At 41.0% G+C, this 19,084-nt stretch overlaps 1 protein-coding gene across 5 annotated transcripts in view; it reads left to right on the top strand.

Annotated features, from left to right (window-relative positions):
• KLF3 (KLF transcription factor 3) overlaps positions 1–19,084 on the top strand; it is a 52,313-nt gene that overhangs the window by 7,267 nt on the left and 25,962 nt on the right. For all 5 annotated transcript variants that reach the window (XM_084856947.1, XM_084856951.1, XM_084856950.1 and 2 more), the window contains one exon: positions 17,981–18,078. In XM_084856947.1, the coding sequence (XP_084713073.1) occupies positions 18,022–18,078 (57 nt within the window). In that variant the 5' untranslated portion in view covers positions 17,981–18,021. The remainder of the gene's footprint in view (positions 1–17,980; positions 18,079–19,084) is intronic.

Genomic DNA, 19,084 nt, shown 5'->3' with positions numbered 1-19,084 from the left:
CTAAATATTAAAACTGTGCACAATGTACATAAATATGGACAAAATTATCAACTAAAATACCTTACATAATGGCCACGGTCACATGTCACACTAAACCATGGTATAACATGGTATGCACCAGCAGGAATGAACTACATCAAACTTTGGGCTTGTATGCTATCCCATCTCATCCCATGTGGACCAAAGGAGGATGTTAGAAGCTTTTGTTTATGTTTTTGGTTAACAGTGGCTTGTTGGGTCCTATGGAATGACAAAGTCTGGCTAATATTAATCATAGTTAGCCTAAGACAAGCCAACTTCAGACCAAGGTTTCTGAAGCTAGTTTATTTAAATGAATCATAGTTAATGTTAACCACAGAAGGAGAAGCAGAGAGCATGCAATCCTGGGAATTGCTGCAACTTGTTTCTGCTCATGCATTTCACACTATACTATGGTTTAGTGTGCTGTGCAAACATGGCTGCTATCAGAACTTCCCTGATTTCAACACAGTAGAGTGGAAATGTGGACTACTTAGAGAAACAGCAAAAATGTTTCCTCCTGGTGCCAGAAAGAGAACAAAGATGATAGGCAAGCTTCTTTAACGAGAGCATACCACGACTGGGGTGCCACCACTGAAAAACCCTGATCTCGATTGTCCTTGCTGTATCTGTGATGATGAAGTTAGTATCTAAAGAATGGCCTCAGACGATCCCAGAGAACAGGCAGGATCATATGGATGCTACTTATTTTTAAATTAGTATTTTTACTAGTACCACAAATTTTAAACACACTAAGTAAAATTTTAAAAAATCTAAACACACTAGATATAAATCCTGCTAATTTCGGATTCATTTGCCCTGCAAGATGAGGTTCTTAGGACTATAGCCATATGCAAAAGACATGTGTCCCAATCATTCCATTTAAGACAAGGGAGCTTTGGTGCATATAGGAAGCTGCCTTATAACCAGTTAGACCATTGGTCCATCTAACCCAGTATTATCAACACTGACTGGCAGCAGCTCTCCAGTTTTTCAGACAGGAGTTTTTTCAGGCCTACCTGGTGAAGTCAGAGATTGAACCTGGAACTTTCTGCATGTGAAGCATGTGTTCTACCACTGAACTATGGCTGCTCCAGTATGAAGCTCCCCCTAAGCAAAATAACTTCCCCATAAACTTTAGTGGAGGGGCAGTTCCACATAAAAAAAAAGGATGTCAACATGGGAATACTCATTGAAGTGAATGGAGGAAAGTCTGCATATAAAGGCGCTCCATGTATGCATTAGACTGTACGTGCAGCCCTAAATAGGGGCCATTGCCTGCCATTGTAAGAACTGTGAGTTCAAAGGTTTCCTGCACTCTTCTTCCTAGAGGCAGCTATAGACATTCCATGTACCCACTATCCCTTTTGGGTTGCTATCATTACAATATGATATACTTACGCGTTTAGGACTGAAATGTTATATTGTAAGCCCTTCGCATGTGCACTATGAGCCAGTTGTTCAAATTCAGAAACAGCATGTACTTCAGTCTTCCTAGAACTGTACCCATTCATGAAGATATGGATTGCATATTTAAATACAGCTTCATATTTTTGGTTTTTTAAAAAGAATATTTTAAAATTTCTCCTAGTTCTCTGTGTGCATATTAGAGGGCAGGATATGCTAAAATCTTTTCCCCTGGTTGGCTTTCCATACACAAAATATTTTGATGTAGATGAGCACTGAACCATGTGACTCTCACCTGTAGCCTAAGAAGACTCATTGATACTAAAGTCAGTTGAAGTAGCTTGGATCAAAAAAACTGAAAACTGCTTCACTGGTTTGAAGCCACTTGCTCAACCATTATGTTGGATTAGATTCTGTTCAATTCAATATCAAATTGTGTATATCTTAGATGGTGGCAATGGGGATTTAGAGTGCAATCCTATGCATGTTTAGCTGGCTGGAGAACGCTGGGAGTTGTAGGACTTCTTTCTGTCTAAATATGCATAGGATTGCACCCTAAAACTGCTAAAGTATCAGATCAAAGAATAGTGGATCACTTTAATGTTGACATATCATTATGGTTTTATATGGCATTGCCATTGCTTTTTTCAAACTAAACACTGGTAATTTTTGTATATTTTATCTATTATGGCAAGGCTTGACAATAAACTGAAGCCAGTACTTGTAAATGTAGTAGACTTTGCTATTCACAACTTTCCATAGTAAACTATTTACAATTTCAGAGAATTTAATTTCTGAGACCTAAGTTTGTATAACAGTTAAATCATGCATTTTGGAGAGACAGGTAGCGTTAACCAACACAGCTAGCACATAGGGGATTATTTTATAAAAACAACAACCAGCCTCTTTTGTGCAGCCAGCACTGAAGTTTTGAGTTTTCATGCCAAGGCTGGTTACTTCCAATCTATAATTTGACATTTGGCAGGGTTAGTCTAAGGAACAAATTTAACTTTTCCCTGTATTAAGGCTTCATCTAGTGCCAAGCCTTTCTTATAGGGTTTCTAATAACCATTGTTGATGTATTCTAAGGGGACCTAACCTTACAAGTTATGTGAATTTATCCATAATGGAGGAAATGGTGTTTGTCTGTCTGATACAGGCAGTCAGTACGCAGCTTGAAGGGTTTGGCATGTTGGGGAATGACCGAATTGCTTCTCTGGAGAATAAATAAATCCAAATTTATTTAATTATTTTTCCATACCAATAATCTTTCTTACTTCTCTTCCCTTGTTTGGTTTTGTTCATAATTCATGCAAGGCTTCCTTCTGATACTCATATCTTACTCAGATCCAAGAGTACAGGATTCTTATCTTTTTTTTATCCTTAACTTGCATGGATATTTTCACCCATTGTCAGTGGAGACATCCTCTTAACCTCTATTAAGAGAATGTGAGTAGATCATGGAATCATGTGCTCCCTAACTCCAGCCCCTCCCCTCCTCCTCCTGACTTAATCACAGTCACGAACTATATTGGCACCTATGGTAATCACAGTTAAGTTGTTGTTGTTGTTGTTGTTATAGTTAAATTGGATTCCTGTTTAAATAGGATTTGAAACTAACTTTAAATCCTGGTTTCAAATCCTGGTTATCTATAATAATAAAAAAGAATGTGTGTCGGTCAGTGCCAAGACCATGCAACCTAGACACTTGAAATTTGGCATGCATACTAAGGGGACCCTAGGTATGTGCACCTCGGGATTATTTGGTTTGTAAAATGCATTCATTCGTTTTGATTAATTTTAAAGTATATGGGTAGTAGCATTATATTCATAAGGTTGCTATCCTAGCTCAGGTTAAAAGTTCTGTATTAAACAGACTAGCTGGCTTGTGATGTACATCAAACATATGATGTATGTTTGCCTAATAGAATCAGAGCAAACCTGAGTAATTATTCCGAGGTCCTCTGTCCTAAAACATAATAATAAAACTGTTTCCTCCTTTCTTCCTCCTAAAACCTTTTAACACCTACCCAAAGCAGAAATGTTCATCCAAAACTGAAAATTAAATGTGTCAGAATTGGAAGGTACTCCCCATTTCACTGAGTTCAACTTCTGCTTTGCAGTACCAACTTCAGTCACTAGGTGGCAGACTTCCCTAACCAGCACATGGCTTTGCAGTCAGTAGTGTTTGAAGCGGGGCGGGGGGGGAGTAGTCCAAGGGAGAGATTTATACAGTTGCCCCCTCCCCCCTGCTGTGGAGCAGCCCCGCCCCCGAGAATGGAGTGGACAGATCCCTCCCTCAGGGGGCTGTGGGATGGCAGGGGGCCATGCTTAGGTGTGCCAGCAGGTGTGTAGAGGGTCAATGGTGAAAAGGTATCATTGTTTTCTTCTTCCTAAAATGTCCTTCTGTCCTTCAAGCCTGAGTAGCACTGCAAGGCCCCTGTGTCCAGGCTGGCTAGAACCTTGAACAGACACACTCCTGTTAGGGGCTGGACTTGTCCCATTGATTTTACTGCGACTGGATTGTGCACAGCTCATGTATTTTTATCAGTTACATTCTTCAAAAGTTAACTCTTAAAAAAACTAAAGCAGCTCTTTCCCTTCTTCTTAGAAAGGAAAAATTGTCATACCATTCTGCATACTTCACTTGTTTTCATAAGTCTGCTCTTTCTTCTTTCTCAAATGTGTGTCTGTGTTTCTCCGTGGAAGCAGTAGCTTGAGACAGGAAGCCAGATAACATTCTGTTCTGATAAGGGAGCACATTGTCTCATGGAGGTGGCTTGAGGCTCTCAGTAAGGTCTAATAGATATAAAATGAGAGGGTGATAGGAGTTGCACAGAGCATCATATGGCAGCAAAGGCCTTTTTTTTTTAGTAGAAACTGCTAAATCAGATTAATGCTAGTATCTAGTATATGTGTCCATTTAACTCTAGTATCTAGTATACATACCCATACATATGAGGAAAAACACTCAACCCCACACCAAGTATCTGGGTAGCAGCATTATATTCATAAGGTTGGTATCCTAGCTCAGGTTAAAAGTTCTGTATTAAACAGACAAGCTGGCTTGTGATGTACATCAAACATTTCCTGTTGCCTAATAGAATCAGAGCAAACCTGAGTAATTATTCCGAGGTCCTCTCATAATAATAAAACTGTTTCCTCCTTTCCTCCAGTTTCTCATAGCTCTCCTCGAGGTCCGCAATTTATAATCAGTAGATTAATAAATTAAAGCTTTAGGGAACAATCCTGTGGCTTCTAGACAGCAGCTAGACAGCCATAGGATATCTGGTTTTCCGGGAACTGACCTCCCCCTACTTCCGCACTGCCTCGGAGGCAGCGCGGAAGAGCCCTGTCCTCCACACTCACAAGAGGAGTGCGGAACAGCCGAAAAGGAGCGTGGCTGGGGGCGTTCTGGGGCGGTGAGGGCAGAAATGCCTGTATGACACATCCAGTGTGTCGTACAGCAGCCTCCTCCACCACTCAACCCTCCCATGGCTAGATGGTCAGAATTGGCTGTCTAGCCGAAAATGCAGGGCAGGAGAAGCGCAGAGAGAACAATCTCCTTCATGCTTCTCCTGCCCTGCTTTGGATAGGTGGTTGCCTCCAAGTTCGGAGGCAGCCGCCTATCTGAATAGGATTGCACCCTTAGTTGATTCATCACTGAGAGCAAAATTTAATCAACAGGGCCAAGATACTAAGACATGTATATTTTGTGAGGCTACTTTGGTTCTAGTGGAGTGGAACAATTAATAGCTTTTCTGTTTTTGTTATTTTTGTTTGTTCTTTGCTTATAGTCAGTTATCTTACACTTCCATCAGTAGCTTATGAAGTTTAATATTTTGAGATTTTGGTAATATGCAAATGTGTTTAAATTTCTTCCATCTATTGACCAAAATTTTAAACTAAAAAATACATCTTTGGCTGATTGACAACACTACTTCTCTTAAAACTGCTCTTTCGAGGTCCTATTGTTTTTCTCTTCACCATCACCAATGTCACTACTAGATATTTTCTCCTTTACTTGTTCTAACTGGGTTTTGTAACTGTCTGGTACAAAAGTGGAGTCTCATTTAGTAAATGCTTAAGGGGATAATTAGATCCTAGTGAAGACAGTGGAATCATAGATGTGCTGGAGACCTTTGTTAAAACAGAGCAGACAAATGTTTTCTTTGTTTTGGCTGTTAAATATGAGTTACCATATTTAGGTCATAGAGCCTAACAATCTGAGAACAGAATAAAAGTCTGCTGAAGGGACTTGCAGACAGTTTTGTCTCCTTTGAGTGCACTGATTCCTCTGTAATTTTAGGTGACATATATATTGATCTTGCAGAGGTAGTAGAAGTTACAGATTTAGGGTTACAATTTCTCAACTGACTCCATGGTCCTAATACTATTTACTTCATTTGATTTGATTTATACCCCACCTTTCCACACATACCCCAAAATGGCATTCAAAGAGGCTAATAGTCTTAAGTCTTCAAGGACTAGGTAGAATTCATTGGGGTTTCCCCCCACTGCTTGGCCTGTCTTTTCATCTGATGTTCTGTGGTGCCAGTTGTTGACACCCAGTAGGATGGTGGGGTGTGGGCGGGCACTACCTTTCAGCACAGGAAGAAAAGTGTAATTGTTTCTGAACACAAAAGATTTGCAGCCCAACCTTTAAAATGCTTACTCAACAAACAAGTTCCACTGAGTTCAATGGGATTTAGGGTGCTTGCCAAAGTTTAATGCAGAACTGTTACCCTTAGTTCACTCACTTTTTAAATCACTGCGTTTTTCCTGTGCTGCTTCTGTCTCTTTTGAAACCTCAGAAAATCTGATTTTGATTTTTGGAAGAATGGAACACAATCTCCACAGGTGTTGATCTTCTTAGCACTACTCATGTGTCTTTCTTTCTTTCTTTTTGAAGAAGTGTGTTTTTTATATGTATGGTGTGACACATTGGGGAGTTGAGCCGTTTACCATATATCTACACTTCAGCACACCTTCATGGATCACTGCCTTGATGTGGCAAAGGCGCTTGCGTAACTCAGTGAAGACATAAGCTATGCAGTGCAGGGCCACCCAAGACAGACAGGTCATGGCGGAGAGTTCTGACAAAATGTGGTCCACTGGAGAAGGAAATGGCAACCCACTCCAGTATTCTTGCCAAGAAAACCCCATGGAAGGTATCACAAGGCTAAAAGATATGACGCCAGAAGATGAGCCCCTCAGGTCGGAAGGTGTCCAATATACTACTGGGAAAGAGCAGAGGGAATTTCCAAGTAGTGCCAGAAAGAGTGAAGCGGCTGGGCCAAAGCTGTGGACACTCAGCTGTGGATGTGTCTGGTGGTGAAAAGAAAGTCCGATGCTGTAAAGAACAATATTGTTTAGGAACCTGGAATGTAAGTAGGGATGTCAGAGAATTCCGCCACGGATCTCGGGGAGGCTGAATGCCAGCGCATTCGGCCCCACGAAATCGGTCGCGGAACGGTCTGCCCCCCCACCCCCCCGGGACGAGACTTACCTGGGGCGGATCTTTCCGGCGGTGGCGGCTGCGGCGGCGGTTCGGTGGCAGCTGTGGCGGCCGGTCTTCCGACCGGCTGCCACCGCCGCCATTTCCAATTAAAAAAAAAAAGAGAGAGACATGATAGGCTACGTAAACATTTATGTAGCCGATCACGGCTAGGTTTAAAAAAAAAAACGTGATAGGCTACATAAATGTTTACGTAGCCTATCACGGCTGACTTAAAAAAAAAAAACAATGCGCGTATGCAAATGGCGGCAGCCACAGCCACCGCCATTTGCATTCCTCATTTTGGCACGTCGTAGTCTACGTCTGCTACGCTATTTGCGCTCCCCTTATTTTTGCCGTCTTAGTCTACGTAAATCTTGACGTAGACTAAGACGTGCCAAAATAAGGAACGCATTTGCGTACACTTGTTGTTGTTGTTTTTTTAAGTCAGCCGTGATAGGCTACATAAACCTTTACGTAGCGTATCACAGCTGACTGCAGGGACGCAAACGGCGGAGGCTATGGCCGCCGCCATTTGCGTCCCTGCTAGCCAGCAGCCGGATGTCCAGCTGCTGGCGGAGCCAGCTGGCAGCTCCGCAGAATCCCTGCGGAGCACAGCCGGCCAGCCAGGATTCCGAGGGGGAGGAACGGAGCGCCTCCCCCCCGTCCAGGATTCCGGGGCGAGGGACGGAGCGCCTCCCCCCCCACCAACATAATCCGCGAAAGGTGAGTGTCTTTCGTACATCCCTAAATGTAAGATCAATGAATCAAGGTAAGCTGGAGGTAGTCAAACATGAGATGGCAAGATTGAACATCGACATCTTGGGAATCAGCAAACTAAAATGGACAGGCATGGGCAAATTTAATTCAGGTGACCATTATATCTACTACTGTGGGCAAGAATCCCTTAGAAGAAATGGAGTAGCACTCATAGTCAACAAAAGGGTGGGAAAAGCAGTACTGGGGTACAATCTTAAAAATGATAGAATGATCTCAGTACGAATCCTGGGCAAACCATTCAACATCACAGTAATTCAAGTCTCTGCCCCAACCACTGAGGCTGAAGAAGCTGAGGTTGATCGGTTCTATGAAGACCTACAACACCTTCTAGAACTAACACCAAAAAAAGATGTCCTCTTCATCATAGGAGATTGGAATGCTAAAGTAGGAAGTCAAGAAATCACTGGAATAACAGAGAGGCATGGCCTTGGTGTACAAAATGAAGCAGGACAAAGGCTAATAGAGTTTTGCCGAGAGAACACGCTGATCATAGCAAACACTCTTTTCCAACAGCACAAGAGGCGACTCTACACATGGACATCACCAGATGGTCAATATTGAAATCAGATTGATTATGTTCTTTGCAGCCAAAGATGGAGAAGCTCTATACAGTCAGTAAAAACAAGACCTGGAGCTGACTGTGGCTCAGATCGTGAGCTGCTTCTTGCAAAATTTCGGCTTAAATTGAAGAACATCAGGAAAACCACTAAACCATTCAGGTATGACCTAAATCATATCCCTTATGAATATACAGTGGAGGTGAGGAATAGATTTAAGGGATTAGACCTGATAGACAGAGTGCTTGAGGAACTATGGACGGAGGTCTGTAACATTGTTCAGGAGGCAGCAACTCAATCCATCCCAAAGAAAAAGAAATGCAAGAAAGCAAAGTGACTGTCTGATGAGGCTTTACAAGTAGCTGAGGAAAGAAGGGAAGTAAAACGCAAGGGAGAAAGGGGAAGATATATCCAACTGAATGCAGAGTTCCAGAGAATAGCAAGGAGAGACAAGAAGGCCTTCTTAAATGAACAATGCAAAGAAATCGAGGAAAACAATAAAATGGGAAAGACTAGAGATCTTGTCAAGAAAATCGGAGATCTCAAGGGAACGTTTTGTGCAAAAACGGGCACGATAAAGGAGAAAGAAGACAGGGACCTAACAGAAGCAGATGAGATTAAGAAGAGGTGGCAAGAATACACAGAAGAACTATACAGGAAAGATCTGAATGTCCCTGATAGCCATGATAGTGCGGTCACTGAACTTGAGCCGGACATCCTAGAGAGTGAAGTCAAGTGGGCCTTAGGAAGCATTAGTAACAACAAACCTAGCAGAGATGACAGTATTCCAGCTGAGCTATTTAAAATCCTAAAAGATGATGCTGTTAAAGTGCTGCATTCAATATGCCAACAAATTTGGAACACTCAGCAGTGGCCACAAGACTGGAAAAGGTCAGTTTACATTCCAGTTCCAAAGAAGGGCAATGCCCAAGAGTGTTCAAACTACGGCACAATTGCGCTCATTTCACATGCCAGCAAGGTTATGCTCAAAATCCTACATTGGAAGGACAGATACTGAAGCTGAAGCTCAAATATTTTGGCCACCTAATGTGAAGAGAAAACTCCCTGGAAAAGACCCTGATGCTGGGAAAGACTGAAGGCAAAAGGAGAAGGGGACAGCTGATGCAATGAATATGAACTTGAGCACGCTCCGGGAGATAGCGGAGGACAGGAAGGGCTGGCGTGCTATGGTCCATGGGGCCACGAAGAGTCGGACACGACTTAACGACTGAACAACAACAACACTTCAGCACAGCTTTGCTACTACCTTTCTAGTCAGTGTCATTTTAGTAGAGTATTTTTTGTAATAGCAGTTAAATGAAAAGGTGTTTTAGCACAAATAAAATAATAATTTTAAAGAACACTGCTAAAATGTCATGTTCAGGTGAATTGATCCTCCTTGTCCACACAGCTGTGTCACATGTAGCATGGATGGAACACAGCAGGATGTACACACATGAAGCGTTATACCTCCTGGACTGTGGAAAGTCAGTTTCTGTTCCCCTGTAAGATACATGCAAAATCGCAATGACTGGGTAGCGCTAGTAAACACCAGTCTGGAAGCACTCTTAGTTCTTGACACATTTTCTTTGGAATTTTGCCTTAAAGACATAGGAACCTGGAGCTAGTTTATAAATTCCAACCATATTCTAATAACAAAGATGTATTCCCAATGCTGAAAGCTAGAGAGAAAACTTAATTTGGGTATTTATAAACCTATAGTTCCTCCAAGAATAGACTCTGTAGAAAGTATTTGTTAGGGTGGGTAGAGGTGGGGGTGGGTGAAATATTTGTTCTTTTTACGGTAGCCACATTGCTTTATAGTAGGAGTTTTGGAACAGTAAGTAAACCTCATAGACTTATCCTTCCTTCCTGCCCACAGACAGAAATGCTGATTTAAGAAGGGTTTGTGGGGGGTAGGGCCTGTGTGTGTGGCGGGGGGGGGGGGAGTTCGTACAATCACCAAAGCCCACCGTGGCTTATGGTGCATGCTGGTGGCCATTTTGAATATTCACACTGCAGCAGGCAGTCGCCATGGCTTATCTTGTCATCTGAACCTGGCGAAGGTGGTTAACAGATCCACAGCCCTAAAACAGCCCATGGGTGTGTGTGTGTGTGAGAACCATGCCAACAACCCACTGTCACCGGGTCTGGAAGACACAAACAAGCCACAGTGATCACCTACCGTGGCTTGAATATTCATCACGGCAGATGGCATGCGGCACAATCTACCGTGACTTAAATAAGCCATGATGGCTGCAACAATTGTGCAAACCGGTTGAGACAGAGAGAGAAGTTTCAGCATCCCTCAACATAGTAGTATGGATCAAATCCTGGACATATTCAAGAATGGCTAAAATGTTGCTTCACTGACCCTGAAATTTGTAAATGCTGAATCTTTGTTCTCTATTCTCCAACCTTACCTCCTAGCCTAGAGGCGGTATCTGTTCCTATCCTGTGCCTCCTTGTGGACATCCTGAATGTTCTATGTATGGTGAAACATACCATGCTGCTAAACAAGCTTAATCAGAGGTTGTCTGTATGCTTCAGGCCATCAGCATACTCGTTTATATGCTGCAACATCATCTCTAAATAGAGATACGTGAAGTGGCTAACAAAAACAACCCAAAATATTACATTAATTTAAAATACAATAATAATGCAAAATACACAGCTAAAATAGAGTAAACTGGAAAGAGCCAGAATTAAAATGTGCACGTGCACACACACAACATCACAGTCTAGCTGGCAGTAGACTCAGCACTTTTAAACAAGGCTTTTGTACTACAAAGTCAAACATGGAATTTCAGAGAAGGTCCAGACATCATTGTCTTCCGTTTGTAACCCTCTCATATTTCTTCTGCCTATTTTTCTTACCAGGAAAAAAATCTGTTAAGGAAAAAACACACAGAAGATATGCACAGTGCCTTTTGATTAGTAGTGCTCAGAGTCCTCCATCTAGAAGCACCCTAAAAAACATGTTGAGAAAGACATTTCTTCAGACAACAATGAAACACAGACAACGACATACAGTCAAACCTGTCAGGGCAGGGAGTTTCATATACGGGGTGCTGCATTAGAAAAAGCCCTCTCGCATAATGCAATGTGCCTTAGAAGGCAGTGGCATGTGCAAGAGGTCTTCATCAATAGATCTTCGAGAGCGTGCAGATTGGCATGGGAAGAAGCGTAGCCTGATCTCAAGCTGTTCTCTGTTGATAGAAACAAAAACAGTCTTGATGAGGGAAAGTATGGGTAACATGAAGTTTCGCTGGATCAAGTCCTCAAATTTAAGCACTTTAAATTCTCCACTGAAAACAATGGAACTTAAAGCACATGTTAAATCTCACCTATTGAAATCAATAGGATCTGTGTGCTGAAAGTCAGAACATGATCCAGCCAAAGTTCTTACCTTGGCTGGGTTGTGTTCTGACTCAGTAGAGAAATCTTTCTTTTCATCAAGGGCAGAAATTACACTTTCCTTTCTCTTGTCTCTCTAGCGCGCATTCTCTCCCTCTCTCTCTCCTTTCCATCAGGCTACTGTTGCAGAAATACCTTGGAACTTTGCTTGGACTTTACCTTTGCACCTGCCCTTATTTGCATACAGAAATCAATTGCTTCACTTGTCTTGCCAAAGTATAGGGTGTGAGCAGAATCTTATCAAAGCTGTGTCCTGTTTGGACAAGTTGCATTCCCTTGGCAAAAATCCACAGGGTGGAGTGGCTGGGAGGAGGCAGAAAAATAAAACTCTGTGGCTTGTTCACACACACACACACACACACACAGTGAAATGTTTGCTTACTGGATCATTGTTAATGATTTAGTTTCATATTACATATAGTCCACATTCTTTTACCTATATAAAACATTTTGATGCAAAATAACTTATCTTATTTGTAAAAAACACACACAAAGATTTATCTCCTCTGAACTGGTGACCCAGATACTTGAGCAGGTATTTTTGTTTTGTTTTCCAACAAGAATGCGTAATCAAACAAAATAAAATGGTGGCCTGTAAAATAAGGAGGATGTGAATTCTCCTGTGTACAAGAGAAGCAAATTTATTCATATATTATAATTGACAATATACTCAGAATATCCTTACTATAGTTTCATAACTTCTCTGCCTCGCCCCAAATCTTTGTTTTTTAGGTGGCAGTGGGTGGACCCACTGGTTTACCGGATGACTGTCCCTAAAGGGATTTTTTTTGTCTTCCTTGGTACAGTTGTAGTTATTAATATTCTAACCATTGTTCAGTTACTTAGATCCCAGTCGAGAGGAGACAGCTCTTCAACATTGCACATTCAAGGCTTTTTCACTCATGTATGTCTTGCAGCTTCTTGGCACAACAGCTGCTTCATTTGCTTTTCAAATACATGAAATTGTCTTTCTAGTAGCTCATTAGAAAGGAGATAAGATTCTGAACTTCAGACTGTTGTTCAGGTAAATATGGTTTTGGAAAGGGAACCAGATGTAAGCTTCACTCCTTGTCTAGGACTTTGAAAAACTGTTACGAGCACTGATGACTGGCTTGAGATCACCAGGGATACATTTAAAATATTTTACCATGCCAGCCATAATTAGTTACCAGTGGGGTCAGACTTCTAATGTTATGCTGCATGAAATAAAATTTACTTAACCAGAACAACAATTTAACTTCCTACCATAATCACTTTACTGAAAAATCTATTCAAGCCAAAATGTATTCCATGTAAGAATATCTCCTCTTGCTAACGGCCCTTAAGTACAGGAGGTCACATAGAGTAATGTATGAACTGGTTTTCCGTGGGTATTCTCTCACTGCTGTTTCCAGAGATGGTTTTTTAAGCTGTCATAATTGCAGAAATGTCAAAGAGAGGGCATCCTTGGAGCACCAGTTCAACCAATATGCTTTCTCAAATAATGCCTGTGCACAGGTAAAGCAGAGAGTGATCTAAAGGCCCTTTGCTTTTGCAAACCAACCCCAAGTCAGTACAATGTGTTGAACTACTAACACAGAAAACTGAAACTGAAGTAAAAGTCACAGTCCTCCTTGTATAGCTCAGGTGGTTAAACTTTTAAACAGAGAGCGGAAGTGCAAAAGTTCAAGCCTCTCTTAGGGGCTGAAAGGCCCCTAAGAATCTTTTCTTAGATTCTTAAGAATCATTAAAGAATCTTTTACCAAGCCAATACCTAAGATGCTGGCAGGCTCACTTTTTGATCAGTACTGGAGATTTGTAGAGCGCTATCACTGCATGTGAGCAGATAAGCCTTGAATATGCATAATATTTTTCTTACTTTAATATAGAGGGATGGCACATGGTTTGCATTAAAAAAAGGTCCCGGGTTCAATCCCTAACCTCTCTAGCTAAAGCATCTGGGATAATGGGACTGCAAAAACTTCTGCTTGAGATGCTGGATAGCCACTGCTTGTCAGTGTACCCGGCACTAGACTAGATGGATCACCATGCCTTGACTTGTACCAGTTTGAATGTTTCACCAACAGCTGCATGTTATCCAGGACAGGATTAGCTCTGTAAAGTGTGTGCACATGGGGTCTCAGCAAAAATATATAATGAACCAGAATGCTGCAGATAATTTTCATATGGAGTTGCATGTAATGACATCACTTACAGTTTTCATGAGATGTCATGTGCCCCATAGTTGCAACCTTAAGTGTCTTGATCAAGCAAAGAATAAAGTGGTCATAAAACATCTAGTTTCATGTGCCTCCATCCTGACATCTATCTCTTATGTCTGTTGTATGAGTGCTGTCCCTCTCATTTCAAATGAACATGGAAGACAATAGATTTACCCATTTTCCTTCCAACAAATATGGCAAACTTGCCCTAGTTTACACGAGGTAGTTTCACTGCTTCCCTTTCTCTATCAATTCTTGACAAAGGGTCTTTTGAAGAAGAACTTGGAATAATCTGATTAAAATTATTGTGACTGGAATTTAAATTCATTCGTGTTCTTTTTAATCTTGATTAACATTTCCTTGATTAACATTTATAACTCTTCCATCTTGCTTAGTTTTCAAAAAAAAAATCAAACCTATTCTATTATAGACTTCACTTACTATTTTATGAATGTTACATAATGTAGTGTGATTCGTCATTAGTGCCACATTTAGAACTTTCTGGAAAAGAATCAGTTTGAAAATATGCTTTTTGATTTGTTGAGTGAAATCCAGGAAGGAGTTTAAAAGTAATGTTACTTTACAATTGAATTTTTTGCTTCTTTACAAGTGAAGTCTATCTATGCGATGTTCTTTTTATATTTCTAGCGCCACCTATGGATACAACTTGACCGTGCCTCTCATAACAGTTAAACATTGTCTGGGACAGGGTTGGCTTGGTACAGGTATGGGTATATTGCTCAGCACTTGTGGAATCAGCAAAAATACATCATGAGCCAGAATGCTGCTGATAATTTGCTCATGGGGATTATGTCATTTTCATTAATAGATAAGTCAGACAACTGCAGCTGCATATGTTGTGCCCAGTCTGGGTTATACTCATTCTGGAAGAGCTCACTTTCGGTGTAACCCCCCCCCCCCCCCAAAAAAAAACCCTTGGTTTTGCCTTTTATAATTCAAGATGTGGGTTTCAAGATCATAGGCTGTGGCTGTCTTTTAAATTGCTTCTTTACTTTTAAGCCTTTAGTGCTTGTTGCCGTCAAGGACTGAAGATAGCTACATATTCTCAGATATAAGAAAATATTGGTAATAAGTATTTCCATAGCCAAAAGAATTAAAAGAGTATTTCCCCACTGTTATTAACTCTTGGAGAGTACTCACCAGGCTTCTTGAGGAACACTTTGAGTCTAGCGAGTAATCCATGTTCATACCCCTGAATACTTGAGCTTCTGAGGGCCAGTGCCTTGCCTTTTCATTCAGCCATTGCCCCCAGAGGTCCCACTCCTACCCATTTTGCACAGTATATTAATATGGCAAGCCCTTCTTTTCTCCCTGTCCTTAGACATCCTTAACCAGACATACCTTGGAAATGTCAGGAGCAATAAAAATGTAGGCCCTTGCAGAGCCTGGGCTCCATGAACTCTCCCCACCCTCTCCTCTCTGTTGTTCAGTGGTTGCTAGGTTAACATTTTACTAAAAGGTTTTTCATTTTATACAAATAAGACATTCTCTGCCCCCCAACCCCATTCCCCTCCCTCCATCTTACCCTCAAGCATAGTCACTTTAAAGTCAGTTAAAAGTTAATGGTAAACAATACAATCCAGACATAATAGTAATTGAGTTTTATCATAAAAGATGTTTCGGGCAAAATTGTGGTGCTCTTCAAACACTCCCCGCTCTCCCGTTCCCCAATGTTCAGCCAGTGCCAGAGAGCTAGTTGCTATTGTTACTGCCTGTGAAAACACAAAATAACCATTGTGTGCAGTGTTTACTTTATAGATGGGTGGGGTAAACACTTGTATGCCAGCAGTGGTATTTGTCTCTTTATATCTGAGCTTTCTATATTGTATTCAAACTTACAACATGCACACATTTTTGTGTCTGATTCTCGTAATGGAGTGCTAGGATAATACCCTTCTACTTCCATTTTCATCAAATGTTGAGAGGATCAAGCTGCCAAACACCTGCAGCAAAGCTGCCAATTTTCGTGTTTTCGTAATAGCCCCATCTGTTTAACAAGACACATGCATTGTGCATTAAAATGCATATTAAACCCACTGGCTGGTACTTCTAATAACTTTGTAAAGTAATGTGAAGCTCCCAAAATAAATGGGCATACTCTCTGTGCTCTTAGAATATTTCTCTGGTACTATACATAAAGATCACACTCATCCAGAACATTATTCTGTTGTCATCTTGTTTTTTCCAATTGACTTGGGGCTTTTCTACATGAGCCTTTTAACATGCCACTTTACCAAGGCTTCTGCTTCTGGATTCTTTGTAGAATTAATATCAGGTCCTTTACACGTTATTCCCTCCAGGGTTTTTCTTTCTCTGCCTTTCTATATTTTCCATTACACATCTTACTTACTTCTGAACCCTGATTAGCCGTCTGTTCGGCGATCCTTTCCTAATTTGTTTTCCCCCTTTTTTAAAATGGGAATTTCTTCCTTTTCAGGACTAGATATTATTGTTGCTGGCAATTGCTTTGCTTCCATCCTCTCCTGAATATGACAGATTTGCTTCCTCTGATTTACAAAAATGTGAACTGTAAATGATACAGTACTTATAAGATTTGTTATCTAGAATATAAACAGTAGGGACTTCTCTTATACTGAAATTACTATTTAAGGACTCTAACCAGTTCTTAGAAATATTAATGGGGGTCGGGGCAGGAACAATACATACTTATTCTTACTTTGTACACTGTAATCATCAAGTTAAGCTGTATTCCTCAGACTTCTTCTGGGGTAGTGAGGTTGTCCAAAGGTAATCAAGTGAAACTGTCAAACATAGTATGCAGTGGTGTTTGCTTTTTTAGATTTTGTAGCCTGCTTCTCAGGCCAAACAGATTAGTCACTCCAGCTTTAACTCCTTTGAGTAACCTGTCTTCGCAACTAAAATGCATGGCAGTACTAATTTCGTTCATCCTCACAAGGCTGCCTTGCTCATCTTACCTTTAATAAGGCTCTCCCAGTGAGTTCATAGCTGAAGCCAGCCTTCCCCAACCTAGTGATCCCCCGATGTTTTTGACTACAACTTCCAGCATTCCTGACCATTGGCCATGCTGGCTGTGGCTGATGAAGTTGAACTCCAAAACAGCTAGTGGGTACCAGGTTGGAGAAGGCTGGCTTAAGCAGACCTTAGAATTCAAGGCTTCCCAGTTCCCAAGAGGAGAGCTATCTAATATATGGTTTTACCTGCCTTTTATATTATATTCCAACAAGGAGACCCTATATGAATGCATTTTGGACATTGCCGGCTAAGCGGCAGAGGAAAGGACTTTCCAGGCCAGTAATGTAGCATATAAGCCACTGGCACAAGACCAGCTGTGGGCACTGAACACATGGGTGGCATCTATATCACATTGATTGCAGGAAAGACAAGCAAGAGTGATTCTTGCATTTCATGCTAATTTATAATATCTGAATTAGCTCTGTATAAAAGCATTGGAGGAGTTTAAGGTATTTTGGAGGGGGATTCATATAGGCAAATAGGATCTTTATTGCTTCTAACAATTTATATGTTATAAAGGTTTCTGTATTGTACGACTGGTAACAAATTTCCTTATCTTAAATATAAGATACATATTTACTACTTTTTAAGTATAAGTACTTACTTTAACATCAAAACATAAATGGCTTTTCTGAAGCTATAAGCTGATATCATACAACTTAATGTATGGTGTTATAAGCCTAGAGTGTTTATGACCATAGTGTAAGCAATTATACTTGCTTGCGAGGTAGAATCATCAAGTCAATGCAGTATTGTGACACACTTGCGAGTGCAGATGTAGTACAGTGTGAGCTGTGAGCTAGGAAGTTCCCAGTTCAAACTGAACAACCCCCCTTAGGCATGCCATTATTAGGCATGCCATTATTATCTCAGCCTGGGGTCACCCCTCCCCCCCCCCCCGGGAGATGGAATTACATGGAGATAATGTCAGCATGACATACAGGTTTGTTGTAAAGGTTATCAAGAGAATATATGTGGAGTACTTTGAACATTTGAAATGTGCTTTGTTAGTGCTAAGTTTTATTATAATGCTTTTTCATACTTTTTTTTAAAAAAAACCCTCTCCCACTTTTTTCTCTTGATTTTAGAGACCTGAGCAACACCACCACGAGTAGAGTGCGCTAAGAAGATGTTAATGTTTGACCCTGTCCCTATCAAACAAGAACCAATGGAATCAGTACCAGTGGTCAGTATTTATAAATATTAAAGTGTCTATTTTCATGGATTATATTCTAGTCTGGTTAATAGTGTAGTACCTATTGACACAACTCTCTGGATTTCATAAGGAATGAGAAGAGATTCCCAGTTCCTCTAAAAAGCACTGCTACTCATCATACCTAGAAATATTTGTTAGAGTCACTGACTAGTTAGGATAGCCACCTTTTTCCTGACAGATGCTCTGCCTTTAATTGCTGTTTATCAGGAAGGAATTCAACCTGTCCAGTTTCCCAGCATGGAAATGCTGTGATAGGATCATCTCTTTTGGATTTCTTCTTCAGCTATTGGCCGCATAGAAGTTAAATAAATAAATAAAATTCTTCCTACCATGCAGCTGCTATGGGCAGAGCTCCTCCGTAAAGAAAAAAAAAAGTGGCGGTCCTGTAACTTAGCACATAACATCGTCTAAGACTGGATATTAGAACTTCCCTTTTCTATATTTGGTGCTGTTAGCCTTACTTGATTACCCATGTTTTAATTTCATGCTGATGTTTGAGAATTTCCACCAGACCCACATAGAGGGTATAGGAAGGAGCACCTTGGCAAAGTTCAAGAAAATAAGCTTACTCAAGGATGTTCTAGGGAGAGTCTGGTGCAGTGAGCCTGTTTGCCTAGTTTGCCTCTGTGTACTTGGAAAGTAGTCGCAAAGAGGAAAAATTGAATACAGGATTATGTTTGAAACTTACTGGTAATGAGAAGCTTGTACAATCAGAACATCTCTGTGTTTTTGGCTGTTGATATTCTGCCAGCAGTGGTTATACAAGATTCATCACTTTGAAACAAAGTTGACACTGTTGTCATTCAGTCGTGTCCGACTCTTCGTGACCGCATGGACCATAGCACGCCAGGCCTTCCTGTCCTGCGGTCTCTCCCGGAGTGTGCTCAAGTCCATATTCATTGCATCGGTGATGCTATCTAGCCATCTCATACTCTGCCGCCCCCTTCTCCTTTTGCCTTCAATCTTTCCCAGCATC

The sequence above is a fragment of the Heloderma suspectum genome, chromosome 5 (assembly GCF_057233095.1).
Source record: "Heloderma suspectum isolate Gila_16-S chromosome 5, 16-S_ref, whole genome shotgun sequence".
Lineage (NCBI taxonomy): Eukaryota > Metazoa > Chordata > Lepidosauria > Squamata > Helodermatidae > Heloderma > Heloderma suspectum.
Note: the sequence above shows the minus strand (reverse complement) of the source record. Positions and strands in the feature narration are given on the sequence as shown.